This window comes from Siniperca chuatsi, linkage group LG22 (assembly GCF_020085105.1).
Source record: "Siniperca chuatsi isolate FFG_IHB_CAS linkage group LG22, ASM2008510v1, whole genome shotgun sequence".
NCBI lineage: Eukaryota > Metazoa > Chordata > Actinopteri > Centrarchiformes > Sinipercidae > Siniperca > Siniperca chuatsi.
In genome coordinates, this window is record NC_058063.1 from 20,170,669 (window position 1) to 20,188,899 (window position 18,231).

Genomic DNA, 18,231 nt, shown 5'->3' on the forward strand with positions numbered 1-18,231 from the left:
CCTTAGGGTTAGGGTTACATAAACCCCCAAATTCCTGAAAACAATACAGAGGACATGACCTCTGTGTCCTCTAAAACACACTGACACAGTATTGCTAGTTTTCTGCGAGAAACAAGGGTGCAGATGGAAGAAATGTTTTACTGTCTTCTTGTAGTTGAAGCAGCAGCACAAGGAGCACTCTGAGCAGCGATTGGCCATCGAGGAGCTGGAACGCAACATCCGATTGGCTGAAGAGGTCTGTCCAGGCATCACAGACAGGATGGTCAAACACATCATTGCCAGGTACCAGAAGTATGTTTGACATTTTCTAAATCAAAATTTCTAGGGTTCTTTTATTTTTGTGTAATTCCTCATCATCTTTCTTTGGTTTCTGTCTATTATTCAGAACAAGATATCTATGTCTTCCTCCATCAGATCATTTGGTTACCAAATGTCTTGCTTTCTCTCCCTCCTTCTTGAATTCTGTCACTTCCCCTCAGATTCACGACCAAATGAAGGACGGATGGATTGAAAAAAGGAAGTAGGTTATTTGAAGAGAGACTGTGTCTCCATACGGTGACGCTGCTGGAAGATTGGAAACGGAGGAGATTTGCTGTGCGATGTCTCCTCGCTGTACACACACGACAAACACACACAACACACACACACACACACACACACTACTAATGTAATATATACACTCTATATATATATATTCACTGCTGCTGGTTGAAGTCCCTTTTTTCTCGAAAGACAGCTGCATTTTTTAAAATTTGAACTAGTCTGAAGTTTTGAAAATAGAATCTGAGTTGTCAGTTAAATTTGTGGTTTTCGTTTCCCACATTTAGGGTCATGAACATCTCTCTTTTTTTTTTTTTTTTTTTATGGAAAATTGAATCATTTCTTGGGCTTTATTTTTGAATACCTTTTAGAATAATAAGAAGACGTTTTGGTCTTAATTTAATTCAAGCATAAGTCCCTAACTGAGTCTACTTAAGTTATATTTAAACTTCCTAAATTACCATCACGTGCCTTCGTTATTTATGCTGTCAGTCATTTTCTAAAAGTAGACATCACCTTTTTAATGGAGATGTCCTGTTTTTGTTGAAACCGCACACAGACAAATATATAGAAGAGGGTTCTCGTCCATCAGCAGTGGTATGTTTTGTGTCATGACTTGTTTTGACTTTGTAGGTGTCTATATGTTTGTTCACTAGCACTTGAGACGGATTATATGCCAATATTACATATTTTTTGTTGTCTTCAGTAATGCTTTAAATTACAGTTCCCTGATCCCGAGAGGTCACGTCTACCTTTCAAAGTCTAACACATAAAATATTCCGTTGTCAGGGTTAAATTTAGTAATTTCAGCTCTGATTTTACAGCAATGGAAATTATAAATGCTTTCAGATATGTACTCCACCACTGGAACAATGCTGAACATTTTTATGTCAAAGTTTCCCCAGAGAAAAACCTGTTAAAACAAATCAATTTTAAGAATCCAGACCTATTTTTTGACACATTTTTGGGAGCTACCAGACTCTAGCCTAGCTAGGCAGCTAGTAGCTTGCTAACAAGTAAGCTAGCTAGCTAACTGTTGTTGTAGCTGTTTTCAAAGTAACTAGCTAAATTTATTATTTACTATTAAGTATGTCCAAACTATTGCTAGATAATTTAAGTTACAACCTAAATGCTCAAAATGGCTGCCATTTGAATAAGATCAGTGAAGTTACTTGTGTTTGGTAACACAACTAGTAGCATTGCACAACCGTTAGCGTAAAAAAATTTGTGGTCCAAATAAAGGGTGGTAAATCTCATGTTTGCCTTTGGTCTAGCAGTAACTTGGTTAAGATGTAATTCTGGGATTCATTTTCTGGGGTGTTTTGTAGTTCAAAACGTATCTGGTTGGAATAAGATTTCAGTGATGGAAATGAAACAAAATAAAAAATTTCCGGCGTCTGCAAGCAAGGCACAACCGCATCGAGGTCTTACACTCCTCCTGCAAAGACTGTGTCCTTTTTCTATATGCATCAAGTTTGGGAAACTGTCTGTCAACTTGTGTTTCAAAGTTGATTTTTAATATAATGTTTGATGTGCGAGGACGTCGATTTTTATATCTAACATTGGAAAGTAGCACAGGTCCTTTTCAAGAGCATGACGGGAGCTGTAATCAAAGGTATTATTGATAGTTTGTACCAAAGACACTATAAAACTTGGTCAATGTATATTTTTGTCTTTTTATATATCATAAGAGATACAATGCTTGTTGAGGGGGAAAATGTACAATGAAAGATGTAAGATTTTACAGAAATGTACTCTCTTTTTTTGTAGTGGGACTTAGAGTTTTATGAATAAATATTTAAGTTTGATTGAGAAATGTGTTTCAACTATTTCTTACTTTAATCTTATTTTTTCTGAATGAAAAATCATGACAGTGAGGCACAAGCTTGTACTATGTGCACTGGTTTTCGGTTATCAGTGCACATGTATAAAGTTTTCATCAGTGTCAAAAATTATTTTTGAAATTTTGGGATATGAATAGTTTCTGACAATCTTTGCTTTTATTTAGATTTCTGTTATCACAACGTGTCTTAAATAATTTGATATAATCTGATTGCTTGGTTGAAATTACCCAATAATGTTATACAATTATAATAATATGATAAATTGGAGAACATACCAGATGAATTTAATTTGTAAGTCTTGTTACATTGTATTAATTTGACCTCAATTATCCTTTATTGGCAAATGCAGTTCAGTTATATAAACCAAAAAAATCTCTGTTCACATTTTTCTAGAGAATTCACAAGAACCATTCATATAAAATAATAAATACATACCCAGATACGTCACCCAGAAAGTTATTCAATAAGTTTTCCAAACCTACATACACGTCACACTGACAGAACTTCATATTAAAGTCCAAAAAAATTTCTTTCTTGCCCTGTCCGTTTTTCTTTAACTTGGCTTACAGAAGGCTGCGTGACACCTTGCGTTTGTGCTGGCTGTTGCTTCAGAAAGCAGGCGTCTTATGTTAACACCTGACTCCTACGCACAGCCACGCTGCTAGTGTCGTAAAAATGCTTTTTCTCCTTGGCTTAGCAACAGCCGAGGCTAGTACAGCTTGTTTGTCTGTCGATGGTCAGCAAGGAGGGATACATACATATAATTAATGTATTAGTAATCCTCAAAATGTGCTAGCTTTTACCCATAATGTGGCTACTAAAGAGCAGCCAGTGTTTTCGGAAGTTGAGGTTTTTGCTAAAGCAAGGCAAAAACATTTCATCCGCCAGAACACCTCAAAAACAATACACTTCTCATACATATGAAGCCATCACATTTATTACAATTGTCTTGTGCTATCTACAGTGTTTGGGTTTTTTTTAAACCATCCTGCCAGTTTTGAGTTTGATCATGAACCTTTGCACAGTTTGCATGTGTGTAAATGTTTTCGTCTTTATCTACAGTGTGACTTCAATAATCTTCGCAGCACCTTTAGTCTCATTTCCTCCTCCTGTCTTTTCTTTCTTCTCATCTTCGCCCTTCAACTCCTCTCTCTCCCTTGCTGCTCCATCCTCCTCTTCCTCCTCCCCCTCCCCTCTCCTCCTCGTCCAGTTGGAGGCTCCCAGAGGAAAACCTCATCCTGGCTAGTCCGGCAGACCGTATCACTTTCCCCGGCGGGGGTGGTGGGCAGTAATACGGATAGAAAACCTCTGGGTCTGAATCGCTGTAGCTTCCCGTGGTGCCTCCGATCATGCATAGCGAGGTGGGTCGTTCAGGCAGAGGGGAGGAGTTTAGCGGGAGGTAGGTGGGTCTGGAGGGGCGTGTCAGGTGGGGGTAGTAACCAAGGGGACGGAACTCAGAGGCGGGGTTAAAGGCAGGGTTAGAACTCCTTGAGAGGTGAAACTTGACGTCTGGTTGGCTAGCCACGCGGCGAGGCAGCCCCGGGAGGAAGTTGGAGTCATCACTGTAATGCCCCGCCTCTGTATGTCCAATACCCAAGAGCCTCGCGCCGTTGCTTCCCGGCTGGTAAACCCTAGCCAATCCCAGCCCACCTGAGCCTGAGGGGCGAAGGATCCTCCTGACTGGCGAGTGGGATGGCGAATCGTGGCTTAGCGGATAGAAAGATGGCCGCGATAGGCCATCCATCGTTACATAATCCCGCCTTCTTGCCTGCGGGAAACGCTCCAGTGAGGAAACGGCAACGTAGTCCGACAAGTAGGGGTGTCGGCTGAGAGGCGAGGAACCAGCTAATGGGAATGTTGGGAGGATGGGGTGATACTGGTAGGCAGGACTATTTGGATAGAGAAGAACCAACTGCTGAGCGGCATCCGGGTGTGGCTGGGGATTGGGCCGACGGCGTGACCGGTTGCCATAGACACCTGCTAGCCTTTGGGCTTGGCGCTGCGCCCCGATCCGTCCCCCCCTCATGTCCTCCATCACAGATGTGGAAGCAGATCTTATCTTGGGCGAGGGGGTTGATTGGCGTAGAGATGGAGAGAGAGGAGTGACTTGGGAGAGAGGGCGGGTCCTCTGGGTGACCTCGACGGATGATTGGCTGCGTTTAGCCCCTCCTCCACAGATTTCGATGTCGTCTACGCCTCGGTGATGTGGGTCCAACTCATCCTGACTGCGGACCGCCAAGGCATGACTCGACCGAGTGAAGGCGTGGGAGTGCTCGTACAACTGAGGGGGTAAGACACACACACACAAACATTAGACGTGCCTAGACTTACCTAACTATAATTTTCATTATCGATTAAGCTGCCAATTATTTTCTTGATTAATTGTTTGGTCAATAAAATATCAGAAAACTGTAAACAATGCAGTCAAGGTCCAGAATGATGTCATCAAATGTCCAGAACCCAAAGATGTAAAACCAAGAAAATGACTTGATTGATTATCACCGATTGATTAAAATAGCTGCCAATTCATTTTCTGTTGATTGACTTATCGATTAAACGACTAACAAATGCGGTTCTACTTCTTATGTAAATGTATGGTTTGTGCATAAATGTTTTTTTGAACTATGTGAATGAGTTTTTACTACTTGTTTGGAGACGTCCGTGAGGAGATCAGGAGAAGAGTGACACTGTCTGGCATCATAGTCTGACTGACAGTAAGTCCTGGATGAAGAGAGAGAAGACAAAAAGTAAAGATGATAAATACAGACGATAAGAAATGACTTCTATCTTTCGTTAGCTCGTGTTTTATCTCTTTTCCAAATGTGTCTTTAATATATGATTATCTTAGGTGCATCTGTTACCAGGGTGCTTTGGCTTTGACCCTTAACCTACACAAGACAGTGGTGAAGTTTATTGTACTATTGTATCTGTTAAATAAACAGTAAGTTCAACAACAAGAAAAAGGAAATACACCAAAAACACCAAATTCAAAGTTAGGAGTGAGTAAACTAGAGACACAATTAACACTGGTTTGGTCCTTGATCATATGAGATATTTAGCATCGGGTTTAGCATCCCTCCACAACAGTTAAAAAACTTAGAGAATCAATGCAAGGAGTCCTTAACCTCCTCTGGTGGTTCTTGACTGACCCTTATTGGTGGTATTTTGTTCATTTAGTAGGTAAATTGAAGCATCGGTGTCTGTGTATTCTTGGACCGAGGGGTCTGATAGGTCTGGCTTGAAAAATTTATTCTCACCTCTCAAAGTGCGAAGGCTTCTTCTCCCCTGACCCCATACACTCCAGCAGCTGTTTCTGCGTCCGTCCGCTATAAAAAAAATAACACAAATAGTAAGTCATCATCATCATCCTCTTTAAGCTTACAGTATAGCGCTTGATTTAGAGCAACATATAAATCTCTCCCCAAAATAACACAATTCTGAAACAGTAAAATTGTGTCCATTACAAAATCTCGATTAAAACAAAAAAAAGGTTATAAATGTTTAGAAAACAGCATTTTACCCAATGCATTCTGATACTAATACCACTTCTACAACACGCATCAGTGTAAAAGGTCCTGTGTCCTGCACCCTGCAGAGATGACCCATGATCAGGGTCGGACCCGAATCACTTGGGTTACTCAGCGAGGAAAGGCTTGACACAGGATATGTGATTGGTCTGACAGACGGCATTAGAGGATTACTAATTTTGACATCAGAATCAGAAATACTTTATTGATCCCCAAGGAAGAAAGTGTTCCCTGACCGGGAATCGAACCCAGGCCGCGGCGGTGAGAGCGCCGAATCCTAACCACTAGACCACCAGGGAACTGTTGACATGTTCAACAACAAAGAGAACTAGATGTATAACTACAATTTATAAGCATGCAGATACGAGGAAATATGACAGAAACAGGAGGAAAAAAGAAAAACAACTGAAGTTTTTGGTAAGAGTGCACCATTTATGTCACAACAGAGCATATTTTTGTGTGTGTGCTTTACCTGTATCTAAAGCTGGAGCCCTTACTGGACAGCAGGGTTTTGTGTATTGTCTTCGGTTCCTCTGCCAGTCTGAAGAAGGCATGGTACTCTACGCACGTCTTCCAGAAGGACTTGCACACATCTCGACTAGCCATGGAGAACTCTAGTGTGTCCTTACACGACGGCTGGATGGACATCACACAACACACACATGTATGTGCACATGTAAATACTGAACAAATGCGGTCTCACAACTTTAGTCCACCAAACCAAGGAGTTTAAAACAAACACAGAGGATTAAGCCAGGTCAGTTCCTCACCCCAACTTTGTCGTGTAGTTTAATGAGAAAATGTTTGCGCTTGAAGCTCAGCTTGCGGATCTTCGCCCAGCTGAACGTGTTGATTTTGGTGTTTCCCTAGAAAGCACAGAAGAAAAAGATCCATTAATATGTCCTTCAGTGCGAGACAGCAGTCTGTAAACATGCTGATGTTTAGCGTGTAACATTTAGTGCTTTACCATGTTAGTCTCCTTACATTTTCGACATGAATTTTGTCAGTTTTAGATGTATGTATGTGGAAAGTTTGACCAGTTTTTGGCGCTAGATAAAAAGTCAAGGGATCACCAAAGTCTTCGGGATTCATCCTCTGAATACCCCGAATGTCTGTGCCAAATTTCATGGCAATCCTTCCAATATGTGTTGAGATATTTCACTCATTCACCAACAAACTAACCCTAGCCGCCCCTAGCCGAGCGGCTAATGTGGCTAAAAGCAGCACCTCCTGCTGGCAGCGTAGTGGCATGACAGCTAGCACTTTCAGCTCCCAGCTTTATGGAAGGTTAATCTTTATGTACGTGAAAGTGTGAGACCATCAACCACATACCTGAAAGACCAGTACTCCAGAGTGTGTGACGGCGAGGTTGATCCTCATTCCCTCCCCGTCGTGGGCAGGGTGAGGCCTGATACCGTACATGTCCAGCTTCCTCGCCACCTCCAGCAGGTGGATATCAGAGTCTGCTGGAGACACACCTCTACAGAAAGAGAGAGAGGAGGACTGAATGAAAAGTGCAGGCTATATTTACCAACACATTCTAACCATTAATGACTTTATGTGTGATCAGCGTGAAGTTTTGCAGCCTTTGCAACATGTTTAATCCCTTTTGGTGGCTATGTTTGGGGTGAAAAACCTCCACAGAGCTGTCCCTACACCACAGAGAGCGTTCAGTTTTTGTGTGTACCTGTGTTTCTTGTGAAACTTAATGATTTTGTGGTCTAGATATTCCTGGTTGGGGACGTACTGCTTCATCTCTAAATGGTGACAGTCCAGCTCCTCGTCATAGTCCCCTAGCTCTGCTGCAACACACACACACACACACACACACACACACACACACACAGAGAGATACATAAAAACATGCCTGGTACATGTAAACAAAGCAACTCTGTACAGTCCCAGGGTACATTTGTAAGAAGTCTTTCTTTTCTCTAACTATGTGTTTCCAAATATCTTAAAGAAAGTAGATTTTACTTGAGTAAAGGTACTAAAACCACACTGTGAAAATACTCCACTACAAGTAAAAGTCCTGCATTCAATGTATGTATGTATTATCAGCCAAATGTACTTAAAGTATCAAAAGTAAAAAAGTTAATATTCCTGCTGCATTAATGTGTGTGTTGCATTTTACTGCTGCAGATGTTTCAGGTTGAGCTCATTTTAACTACTTGATATACTGTTGGGTAGTTTAATCTGCAGCAATGCATCATGGTCTATAAGATCATCATGTGTTTGTCGCTTCGCTGTCCTGTGAGAACCACGTATCTCTAAAAAGTCAACTTTTCATGAGCTCAGAAAAACAGCCTGTTTTCAGCTTTGTGCGTTTTCCAGCTGATCCGAGGGGGGTTAAAGAGTTTATTTAGCTTCAGAGGGAGGAGAATTTTCTCCACCCATAAAGGAAACACTTCATCCTTCAGTTTAATACAAACAGTCAAAATCAACAAATGTGGAGATACATGGTTTTCACTGGACAGGAAGTGTATGAAAAATTGTAATCTGAAAGGTAATTAGTATCTAAAGTCAGACAAATGTAGCAGAGTAAAAAGCACAATATTTGTAGTGGAGTAAAGGTAAAGTACCTCGAATTTGTACTTAAGAACAGCACTTGATTAAATGAACTCAGTTACATTCCACCATTGTCAATAATACATAGAATATACAGTAGATCAATTGAATTATGCCTACTGACTTGGATTTACCTCTTGATGATAACTGAGTATGTGTATATTTAACAGTGTGCTGTATTTGAATGCTTACACTGCAGTATGTGAGAGACCAGCAGGGCGGCGCTGTTGTCATGACAGGTCAAACTGCCGTTAGACAAGTCCTGCTTTATCTGTAAGGCAAACAGATACCTACACACACACACACACACACACACACACAATAAGAAAATCTATGATTCATTCATTTCATGTGTTGGAAGGTGAAATGTGATAAGAGGAAAATAAATATCTAGTAAGATTTGGTGATTCAGTTTGCATTCAGTTTTTTATATCATCATATCAGAGGACAATGAACCTTATTTATGTATGAGAGCACAGTAGATACAGTATGGATCTGACATAGATAGATAGATAGATAGATAGATAGATAGATAGATAGATAGATAGATAAAACAAACATTGTTACCTGGTGAGGCCTCTCTTAAGTTGTCCAGGGTCTGGTGGGAAGAACTTTACTATAAACCTGAAGAACAGATCGTTGCTGTCTGACAGAGAGAAAAGAAAGGTGGTAGTGTAAGTGGTGCCATGTAGTTTGATATATGGAGAAACACCAGCTCCCTTGTTTTCCTACTGCAAGTACAAAAAGTAGCAGTAGGTTTCCAGTGGTGGAAAGTAACTAAGTACATTTACTCAAGTACTGTACTTACATACAGTTTTGAGGTACTTGCACTTAAGTATATCCAATTTATGCTACTTTATACTTCAACTACATTCAGAGGGAAATATTGTACTATTGTACTTTGATTTTATATACAAAACATATGATCAACTTCTTAAATATGATGCATTGTTGTAGATTAAAGGCCCCACATAGCCTCACAGGTGTTTTCAGTTACGTTGCAGATTAGACCTGCTCAGGTCATCATGTATTTGTAAGAATGATAAAGTTGTAAATTGCCCCGCAACAAAACTAACAGGAGAGCCCCTGAAGTTAGTTATCTAAGATTTAAAAAAAAAAAAAAATCATCTTTCATGGGCTCCATAATTTAACACTCTGAAAGGGGCCATTTTGCATAATGAGTGCTTTAACTTTTGTACAGTACATTTTGCTGGTAATACTTTTTACTTTTACGTAAGTAGAATTTCGAATGCAGGATTTTTACTTGTAACAGAGTATTTTTACACTGTGGTATTGTTACCTTTACTTACGGATCTGAGTACTTCTTCCACTGCTGGGTTTGATGTGGGCCTTAAGCTTCCCAGGCCTCCACAAATTTAATATGACAGATGATAGAAATAAACATCTAAAGAACTACGCTTAAAGAAGAAGCTGCATCTGTCACTGGATCAAATGGGAAGTTATTTTATTTATTATCAATTTGTTTCCCCTAGACTCTAGGGGAACGTTAGTTTAGTAGTTACTATTCTGCTGGATTTGGCTCGTGCACCTGATCACCAGTTATGAAAGATGACGAGAGCACCAATACAGTTATGCTCCACATTTCCAACGTCAGACCCTCACTTGCATAGATAATCATTAGACAACTTATCACATTTCTGTTTCACTAACTGCTAGTAGCTAAGTAATACGAGTTGAGACCTGCACACACAGTGATCATAAACCTGTTTTTTGTCATTATATCCCGCTTTCTATCTGGAGTACCTGTATAAGAGCTTATCCTGGTTCTGAAACCAGAATATGTTTACATGTAAAAACACATAACTGGGATACACCATAACCCTGATCATAACTGGAGTGCATGTAAAAGTGAAGAGAGACTTTCTGTGACTTACATTTAATCTGTTTGGCCAGCGGCTTCAGCAGCTCCAACCACACCTGCAACAGAAGCATGTTACGTGGCAAAGAAATAAAAATATTCTTTGTGTGTGTTCATGTGCGTTTGATTTTCTTACATAGTTGCCGCTGTGGTGTCTGAACTCCAGTCCAAAGTACTCTTTCTCCAGCAGTTTCAGATGACCACACACTTTGTTGAAGAAGTCGCCGCCTAAAACCTTTTGCTGAGAAAGAGAGAGAATTAAAGTGGCAGTAAGACAGCGAGAGGGATAATTGGATTTTTTAATTGAGACGCTCTTAAAACTGGAGTCCAAGGACTCTCAGGGGACCCCAGCTCAATTTTTATGTTACTTAGTTCACAAGAACTTTGTATAATGCGAGTTTGTATAATGCTGTATTCACTGTTCTAGGTCATGTTAACTGGATGTCCATTGTTTTCAATGTGAACTGAGAATAAAGTCCTCCAGTCTTGAGGTAGCGTGCTGCGTTTGACTCCCGCACACAAAACAGGTGAGAAAAGCAAATGGCTTCTTGGTTTTAACAAGTCAGATAGATGCTTTATTACACACATGTTGGCCCACTATTTTTTTTAATAGTTTTTTAATAAAGATTTAGTTGTGAAAAAGCAAGAACTTGTAGTGCACTTTTCCACTGGCACATGAATGCAGCATAACAGAAACGGATATAAAACAAAAATCTTTTAAAGCTTAAAAGTTAAGCTGACCTGGGATCTGTTTTCTAAAGCCCGACTGATACTGGATTTTTGAATATTGATTATGCTGAATAGAAATCTGACAATGATATACCAATAAATATTTTACGGTTTTCTTTTACTTTAATACTTTGAAGTAAATTCTGCTGATAATACTTACATACTTTTACTTAAGGTTTTGAAGGCAGGAATTATACTTGTAGTGGAGTATTTTCACAGTGTGGTATTAGTACGTTTACTTAAGTACTTCCACCACTTTATTAAATCTTGTACAATGTTGTCATATTAAGCCACAGTCCTCTTATAAATAGTATAGTAGTATAGTATTTCTGTAGCTGTTTTTGCAACTATTAATTTTTTTGAGAAGGTATCTTGTAAAGAGTGTTTTTTATCGTCTGCATATATGTTTCTTTGATCAGTTTAGCATGATGTCAGCATGACGTAATCAGCTTTGTTCCCGTATATACCTTGACCTTGTCCTTTGTCATGTTAACCATTTGCTTTTAAGACCCAGTAAAGTTGCCGATTTCAGTCCAATAAAATGTAGGAGGGATGTGGACACAATAACCTTTCTGCATCTTTCCTCCTCAAACTACTCTTCTTGCCTCATCTTCTTATTTCCTTTCTTTAATCTTTCTCCTTCCATTCCTCTTTCTATCCCTCTACTTCCCTCCTTTTCTCTCCCATCTAATTACCGAGATGTGCATTGTTCCCTTACTGCAGCGATAAAAGTTTTTTTTTTTCAGTGTTTGCTCTCTGCTAGCCGGTGTTTAGCGCCCTGGCGGGGATCACTGGACGTCCCCATTAACTTGTCATGAGAGAGAGAGAGAGAGAGGGAGGAAGAGGAGGGACAGAGCAGCTGTAACCGATTATAAAGAGAACACAGGCCTAACCGATGATTACTGGGAACAAATGGCCGCCCCCACAACAACAGAGCAGTTAGTTTCACCAGACCAGAATAGAGTCAAATTGAGTGAAATGCAACTTTACTTTTCGATCTGTGGGACGTGTGATGGGGAAGAAGAGTTGTAAAATGACTGCCAGCAGTATCGCTGAACCACTCTGCTGTGTAACTAGAGGCCTGAAAGGTCTAATATTTTAGATTTTTTTTTTGTCAAAGCGTGTTCCCGTCAGTTAATACTTCGAGTGGTGTCAGAGGACTACAAGTTTGAAAATGAAAAGAATCTGGGTGTAAAGTGAGTTTACCAGACCTCTGTAGCCCGCGCCTCATCTCTGCCGCAGGCTAGAGGCTCAAGGATTAGCCGCTACTAGCATAGCACACCTGAATCTCCAACAGAAATGTCGGCTGTTGAGTTGCATTGTGGGTAATGTAGGCACCAGCACTAGGTTGCACCCGCTATGTGTACATTTTCTCCTAAATTATGGTGTAAAGTCGACACTAGAGACTACTAGTTTGTAACTAAATCAGCTACTAAAACTGGTTGCACCACGATTACTTGGGGGATAACGTAAAGTCATAACTAAGGCAAGTGGCCAATCAATGATCAAAGACAGAGTTACATCGTCATGGTTACTGTGAGCATTACCTTTCTGGCTGGCATGAGCCACTTGTCATCGTAGCACATTGTAGTAAGCTGGATCGATATTGAAATATCATACCAATAAATGAGGAGCTGGATTACTGTGTTGCAAAATGGCAATTAATGAAAAAATGATGCTGTGTGGCAGAAAAACTGCTGTTTTACTATTAGTGAGTATAATTATGTGACATTTATACCCTAGGGGCATGTGTGACTACAGTTGTTACTGTGGTGCAACCGCTTTTATTTTAGTAATGCATAAATCACAACTAATATATGTTATGACTAGGCTACGTTTGAACACACTGCAGGTATTGATGAGGAAGAAGAATATGTGGAATATAACGGACGATATCTCTGGTTCTGCTGCATCGATTTTGATGCTTTTTAAAAAACTGTCCGTAGTGAGTCAGACAAAGTTAAGGAGTGTAATGCTACATCAGTGGAGGAGCGGCCTGCATCGCTGTCTGCCACAGCGTCTTGTTTAATAGTACCACTGGGTGGTGCCAAAGTCAGACATTTCAAATGCTACATGTAGCATCTTTAAATGGTTTCAGTTTAACACAACTTCAGTTTACTATTCCTGAAACAATAACAAGCACTAGGCATAGTTCCACAAAAATAAACTTGATATTACATTTTACTTGGGTTCCTTTATTCATTCCTTCGTCTACTCCGCGCCTTTCTACCATTCCTACTTTCATCCATCCACCTTTCTCTTTCTCCACATCTTATCTGATCATTAATTGGGGTTTTGCCCTGAAGGTTAGAAGATCGGAGTCTCTCTCTCTCACACACACACACACAACTTGAAACCTATTTTTTATTATATTAATGTGTGTTTGGTCTGTCACACACACTTATTACCTCCCCTGTTCATCAGATACACTATATTTATCACAGGGTGGGTAGAGTCTATTTTTGCCCTCATCCATCCATCCATTCATCCTTTTTTTTTTGGTTTTTATCTTTTTTTCCTTCCTCTCTCTCCTCCTCCTCCTCTTAAAGATGCTACTAATGTTCTGGAGGCCGCGGGGAAGCTGACAGAGAAAGCATGGGCGTGGAAAATGGAGCTACTTTGCTAACACAATACTGCAAGCCACACACACACACACATACATACGCACACACACACACACACACACACACACAGATACACACACACACACACACAGTGAAAGTCTCTTTTTAGATTGCGTTACTGCCTTGCAGGCGACGTCACCATGTTGAAAACGCGGCCCGTCACTCTGCTTTCTGGAGCTGGATAGTGGAGCACATGACCGTTCATAGACAGCAGAGTGTTTACGTTTCACATCCAGCTGTTTACACCTCACACAGCTGTTTGACAGCTGGCAGCAACTGTTTGGATTTAGAAAAAATATTTCCTTAGTATTTGTCTGATTCATTCAATCTATTTTTAAGATATTAAAAAGAGATTAAAAAGTTTAATTTCCTATATTTACTTCTATCCCCAGTAAATCTGTTCACTCCTCTGTTGTTGTTAGGAAGATATACAGGAGTCCTGTACAATCTATTGCTATCTAGCACAAAAAGCAATAATAATATTATTATTAAAATTCTATATTATAATGCTTATAATGTTATTTTTTGACCCCTGTGTAAATGAGGCATCGGTTCAACTCTTTGGTCATTTTTGAGCTTGGTCTTTGTAGTGTTGTCATGTTGGAATGCATTTAATCCTAAAATGTGTATTTATGAATGAAAACTCAATCTCCACCAGCACACTGTTTAAATTTTGTTTTGACATATTTCCATATTTCACGTGCTAGTGAGAAAGTCTGACGTTCACGATTTCTAACAGCTAAACAAAACTGGTTTTCGCAAACTTTTTTTGGTCCAAAATTAAACCTGGAAGAAAAATTATGAATGTAAACAGCTTTGCAAGTTTAGAAATTGTTCATCATTCATAGAAGTTTACATCCTAAGTGTATTCTAGTCTGTTGGGTGTTTTTTTTGCCTTTTTTTTATTGGACAAATCAAACTACAGAGAGACAGAGTTGGATGATGTGTGACAAAGGCCCACAGCTGGATTCAAACCCAACACATTAGACACATTGGACCATGATGTCCTGACTTCCATCCATCCATGGATCCGTCTAGGGTGCAACTAATGATTATTTTTATTATCTATTAATCAGCAGATTATTCTCTTAATTAACTAATTAATTGTTTGGTCTATAAAATGTAGAACAGCTGTGTTTTAAATGGCAATAAATTGACAAAATGGCTTGTGTTGTCTGACCAGCAGAGCTAAACCCAAATATATTTAGTGTAATATCATATAAGACAAAAAAAAAGCAGCAAAACTTAACATTTGAAAAGCTGGAACTTTTTGCAACTTTTGCTTGAAATGACTTAACCGATTCATATATTATCAAAATCGATTAATCAACTAATCGTTGCAGCTCCACATCCATTAACGTTTTCTATCCGGGGCTGCTGTCTATCGCAGCACGTGCTGCATAAAAGGCAGTAGCGAGCTTTCCTTGGAAAATCATATTACCACAGATTCACCACAGCTGCCCTTTAGCCTCTGTTTCCCAGTCTCTCCTGTCTCTGTCCAATAAAGACAACAACACTGTGAGGACATATTTTAGGGTAGCAGCAGGAAGGCGGAGGCAGCAGTGAGTAGCCCTAAAAGCTGTCACCTGACGGACAGAGGGGCAGCCTAGATGTTGGTGACTGTGATGTTGCTGGTTTGAATTCATGGATACTTTAAGACCAGCTGCGTCCATGTGGGAGAAATCCAACTTTCAATGATGAAACTGGGGTCACTTCTGTACAAAACAGGAATATATTTAACTATATGCCTGAAAACACTTTTGTAGGTCTGAACTGTTTTACCTCAGTGACTCAACATGTTCAGCGTCACACAGTCTTAAGTTATGTTAAACTGCAGGTTACTGTGTTATTGCATTTATTCATTGGTGGAAGAAGTACTCAGATCTTTTACTTGCACTGTACTTTTACTGTAAAAATACTCTGTTACAAGTTAAAGATCTACATTCAAAATCATATTTAAACATGTATAAGTATCAAAATATACTTTAAGTACCAAAATTAAAAGTATTCATTATGCAGAATGGCCCATTTCAGAATAATATATATTATATCACTGGATTCTAATTAGTTATGCATTAATGTGTAAGAATCGCTAATGCTAATTTCAGCTACTTTATTTACTACCGGGTAGTTTAATCCATAATAATATGTCATGATTTTTTTGATTTATATTTTGTATTAATAAACTGTATCTCCAAGGTAACTACTAAATAATGTTATCAAATAAATGTAGTGGAGCAAAAAGTAAAATATTGGCAGTAGTAGTGCAGTATAGGAGTATAAAATGGAAATACTCAAGTAAAGTACAAGTATCTCAAAATTGTAGGCCTGCAGTACTTGAGTAAATATACTTAGTTACATTCCACCACTGGTGCTGACATAGTATTTTATAGGTGAGATTATGCTGTAATAATGATTTCCATGTTGTTATGTAGGCCTACACTGGCATGTGATATTAAATATTGGCCCAGTCAGAATTTACAAATCCTGAATCCAGCTTGAACAGGAAAGTATCTTCTAAAATCTTGGAGTTTCTTAGGAAAGAAACAAAATAGCACAAAAACAAAGAAAAACAATGGGGGGAAAATTGGTAACGCTTTAGTTTAAAAGTACATCTTAATTCTTCCCAATATCTGTATTAACGGTGCACCAGTACAGTACGTACCGATACATACATGTAAGGGAACAAGATGTGAAGTTAGGGAAGAAGTGGGTGACAATCTGGGAGCTTTATTTTAAGAATTTATACTGCAGGTATTTTCGGGTACCTGTTCTGTTATTACAGGGCACAGTGTGACCCACTGAGCAACAGAGCTGGAAGTTTGGGGGAAGATGGGGTTATCAGTTCTGTAGCACTTAATAAATCAGCTGTGATTTACTTACAGAATGACTACACACTGCTTATCACCACTGGAAGGGAACAGACAAAATGAGAATAGGTTTATTTTTTTAGGTTTGGGATACTAAGTAATTAACTCGGGGTAGCTACATAACATTTGTTTTTCTTTGGAACAGGCAGGCCTATAGCCTTTATGTTACTTTATATGTTGTAAAGTAGGCCTGCTTACAGTATGGGGTCCAGCATTGTTACAGGGACTCCAGCAGCCTGAGGCGGTTCAGGTTTATGTGGACTGACACTGTTGTTACACAGCATGCTGCTCATTGTTGTTATGGAGTACAGGAAGTAGAAAAGCTTTTTGTATGATGAGGCAGCTGTAGAAGATGATCGATTGTATGTCCTGTCACAGTTGAACTGTCTTGAAACAATTGATTTGAGATTTGCACAATATCAAAATTAAAATATGATACTAAGAGCTTTGGCTCATTTCATAACTTTCAAACTCAGCAAGTCTTCTTCTAACTATTTCAGCTTGCATCCAAAACTGAGCAGAGCTAATGCTAAAACCCCAGACTACAGAGGACAGTGTCCCTCAGCAACAGCTCCACAGCTGCCACTGAGACTCTTCTCACCAGCAAACGTGAATGGTGGATGACTTTCAGGTTATGATCTGCGGACGCTCATGTAAGCCGCAATGATAGAATATGTACATTAATGTTAATTAAAAAAATGATTTTAAGTTACCACATTGTTACCCTCTTCTTCCCTAACTTCACATCGTGTGCCCTTGTGCCTGCATGTACCGATACACCGTTAGTACAAACACTTGCTGGCTGTAACTGGGTGGAAACTGGGCAGAATTACGCTGCACGTTGTAAAAATCCATACAAACAAAGACAACAAAAAGCAGAACTGCTGCTTCAGAGAACTATGTGGGATATATTTGATAAATCATTAAAAAAAAAAAAAATTAAATGCAGCAAAAGAATCCTGTGTACCACTGACAGGGGAGGGATGCACCTAAGCAGTGACATAAATACAGATTAATACGCGTTTTAAACTGTTATTTCAATTGTAGGTAAACTTACCTCCACTTCGAACGTGCGCTCGCTGTCATCCAGGAAGATCACGCGCAGCCGGAGCTTCGTCTCCTTGGAGACCCGGGACTTGGAGACCCGGGTCGTGAGGCTCCCGAGTCTCCGGGTCCGCCGGTGACGGTCCCCCATCTCTCTGTGCGTCTCTCTCAGGAGGAATAACAACAACAGCAGCAGCAGCGAGCGATCATCTATAATATCCATCATAGTGAGAGGAAATCCCCAAGTCGCAGCAGCACGACGGCTTCACGCGCTGCTCCTCCTCCTCCTCCTCATCATCATCATCTTCATCATCTCTGCTCCTCCGGGGATCCGTGGCTGCCGCTGGAGCGCGCGCACTCCGGATGCGTGATGGCACGCTGACGTTGTTTCCAGACACGGAACCCGCTCCGACCGCAACACACAGGTGCGGCAAGAGGAGTCCTGCCTTCAGATCACACTGAAGTGAAAGAAACATCAGAAAAATGTGGCCTACTAAAAGTAAAAGTACTCATTATTATATTTTATTATTATCATCATCACAGTTGTTAATACTGATGCATTAACATCAGCAAGCAGCATTTCAGCGTTGTAGTTTATTTTCAGTA

General features: G+C 39.9%; 2 protein-coding genes and 1 non-coding gene across 4 annotated transcripts in view; 1 reads left to right on the forward strand and 2 right to left on the reverse strand.

Annotated features, from left to right (window-relative positions):
* stk26 (serine/threonine protein kinase 26) overlaps nt 1-2,356 on the forward strand; it is a 31,092-nt gene extending 28,736 nt beyond the window's left edge. The window contains exons 11-12 of one of the 2 annotated variants that reach the window (XM_044182944.1): nt 155-291; nt 480-2,356. In XM_044182944.1, the coding sequence (XP_044038879.1) occupies nt 155-291; nt 480-495 (153 nt within the window). In that variant the 3' untranslated portion in view covers nt 496-2,356. The remainder of the gene's footprint in view (nt 1-154; nt 292-479) is intronic. The other variant, XM_044182945.1, reaches the window with a different exon arrangement.
* A 339-nt stretch (nt 2,357-2,695) lies between these two features.
* LOC122869711 (FERM domain-containing protein 7) lies at nt 2,696-18,069 on the reverse strand. Its single transcript, XM_044182943.1, is given in 13 exon segments — nt 2,696-3,569; nt 3,571-4,665; nt 5,030-5,105; nt 5,642-5,710; nt 6,384-6,547; nt 6,682-6,777; nt 7,244-7,391; nt 7,599-7,713; nt 8,672-8,769; nt 9,047-9,125; nt 10,375-10,417; nt 10,495-10,599; nt 17,639-18,069. Coding segments are annotated over 13 exon segments (2,430 nt in total). The 5' UTR covers nt 17,852-18,069; the 3' UTR covers nt 2,696-3,440.
* Nucleotides 6,139-6,210, reverse strand: trnae-cuc. Its single transcript has one exon. It is a non-coding gene; the product is annotated as a tRNA-Glu (tRNA).
* Nucleotides 18,070-18,231: the final 162 nt, after the last annotated feature.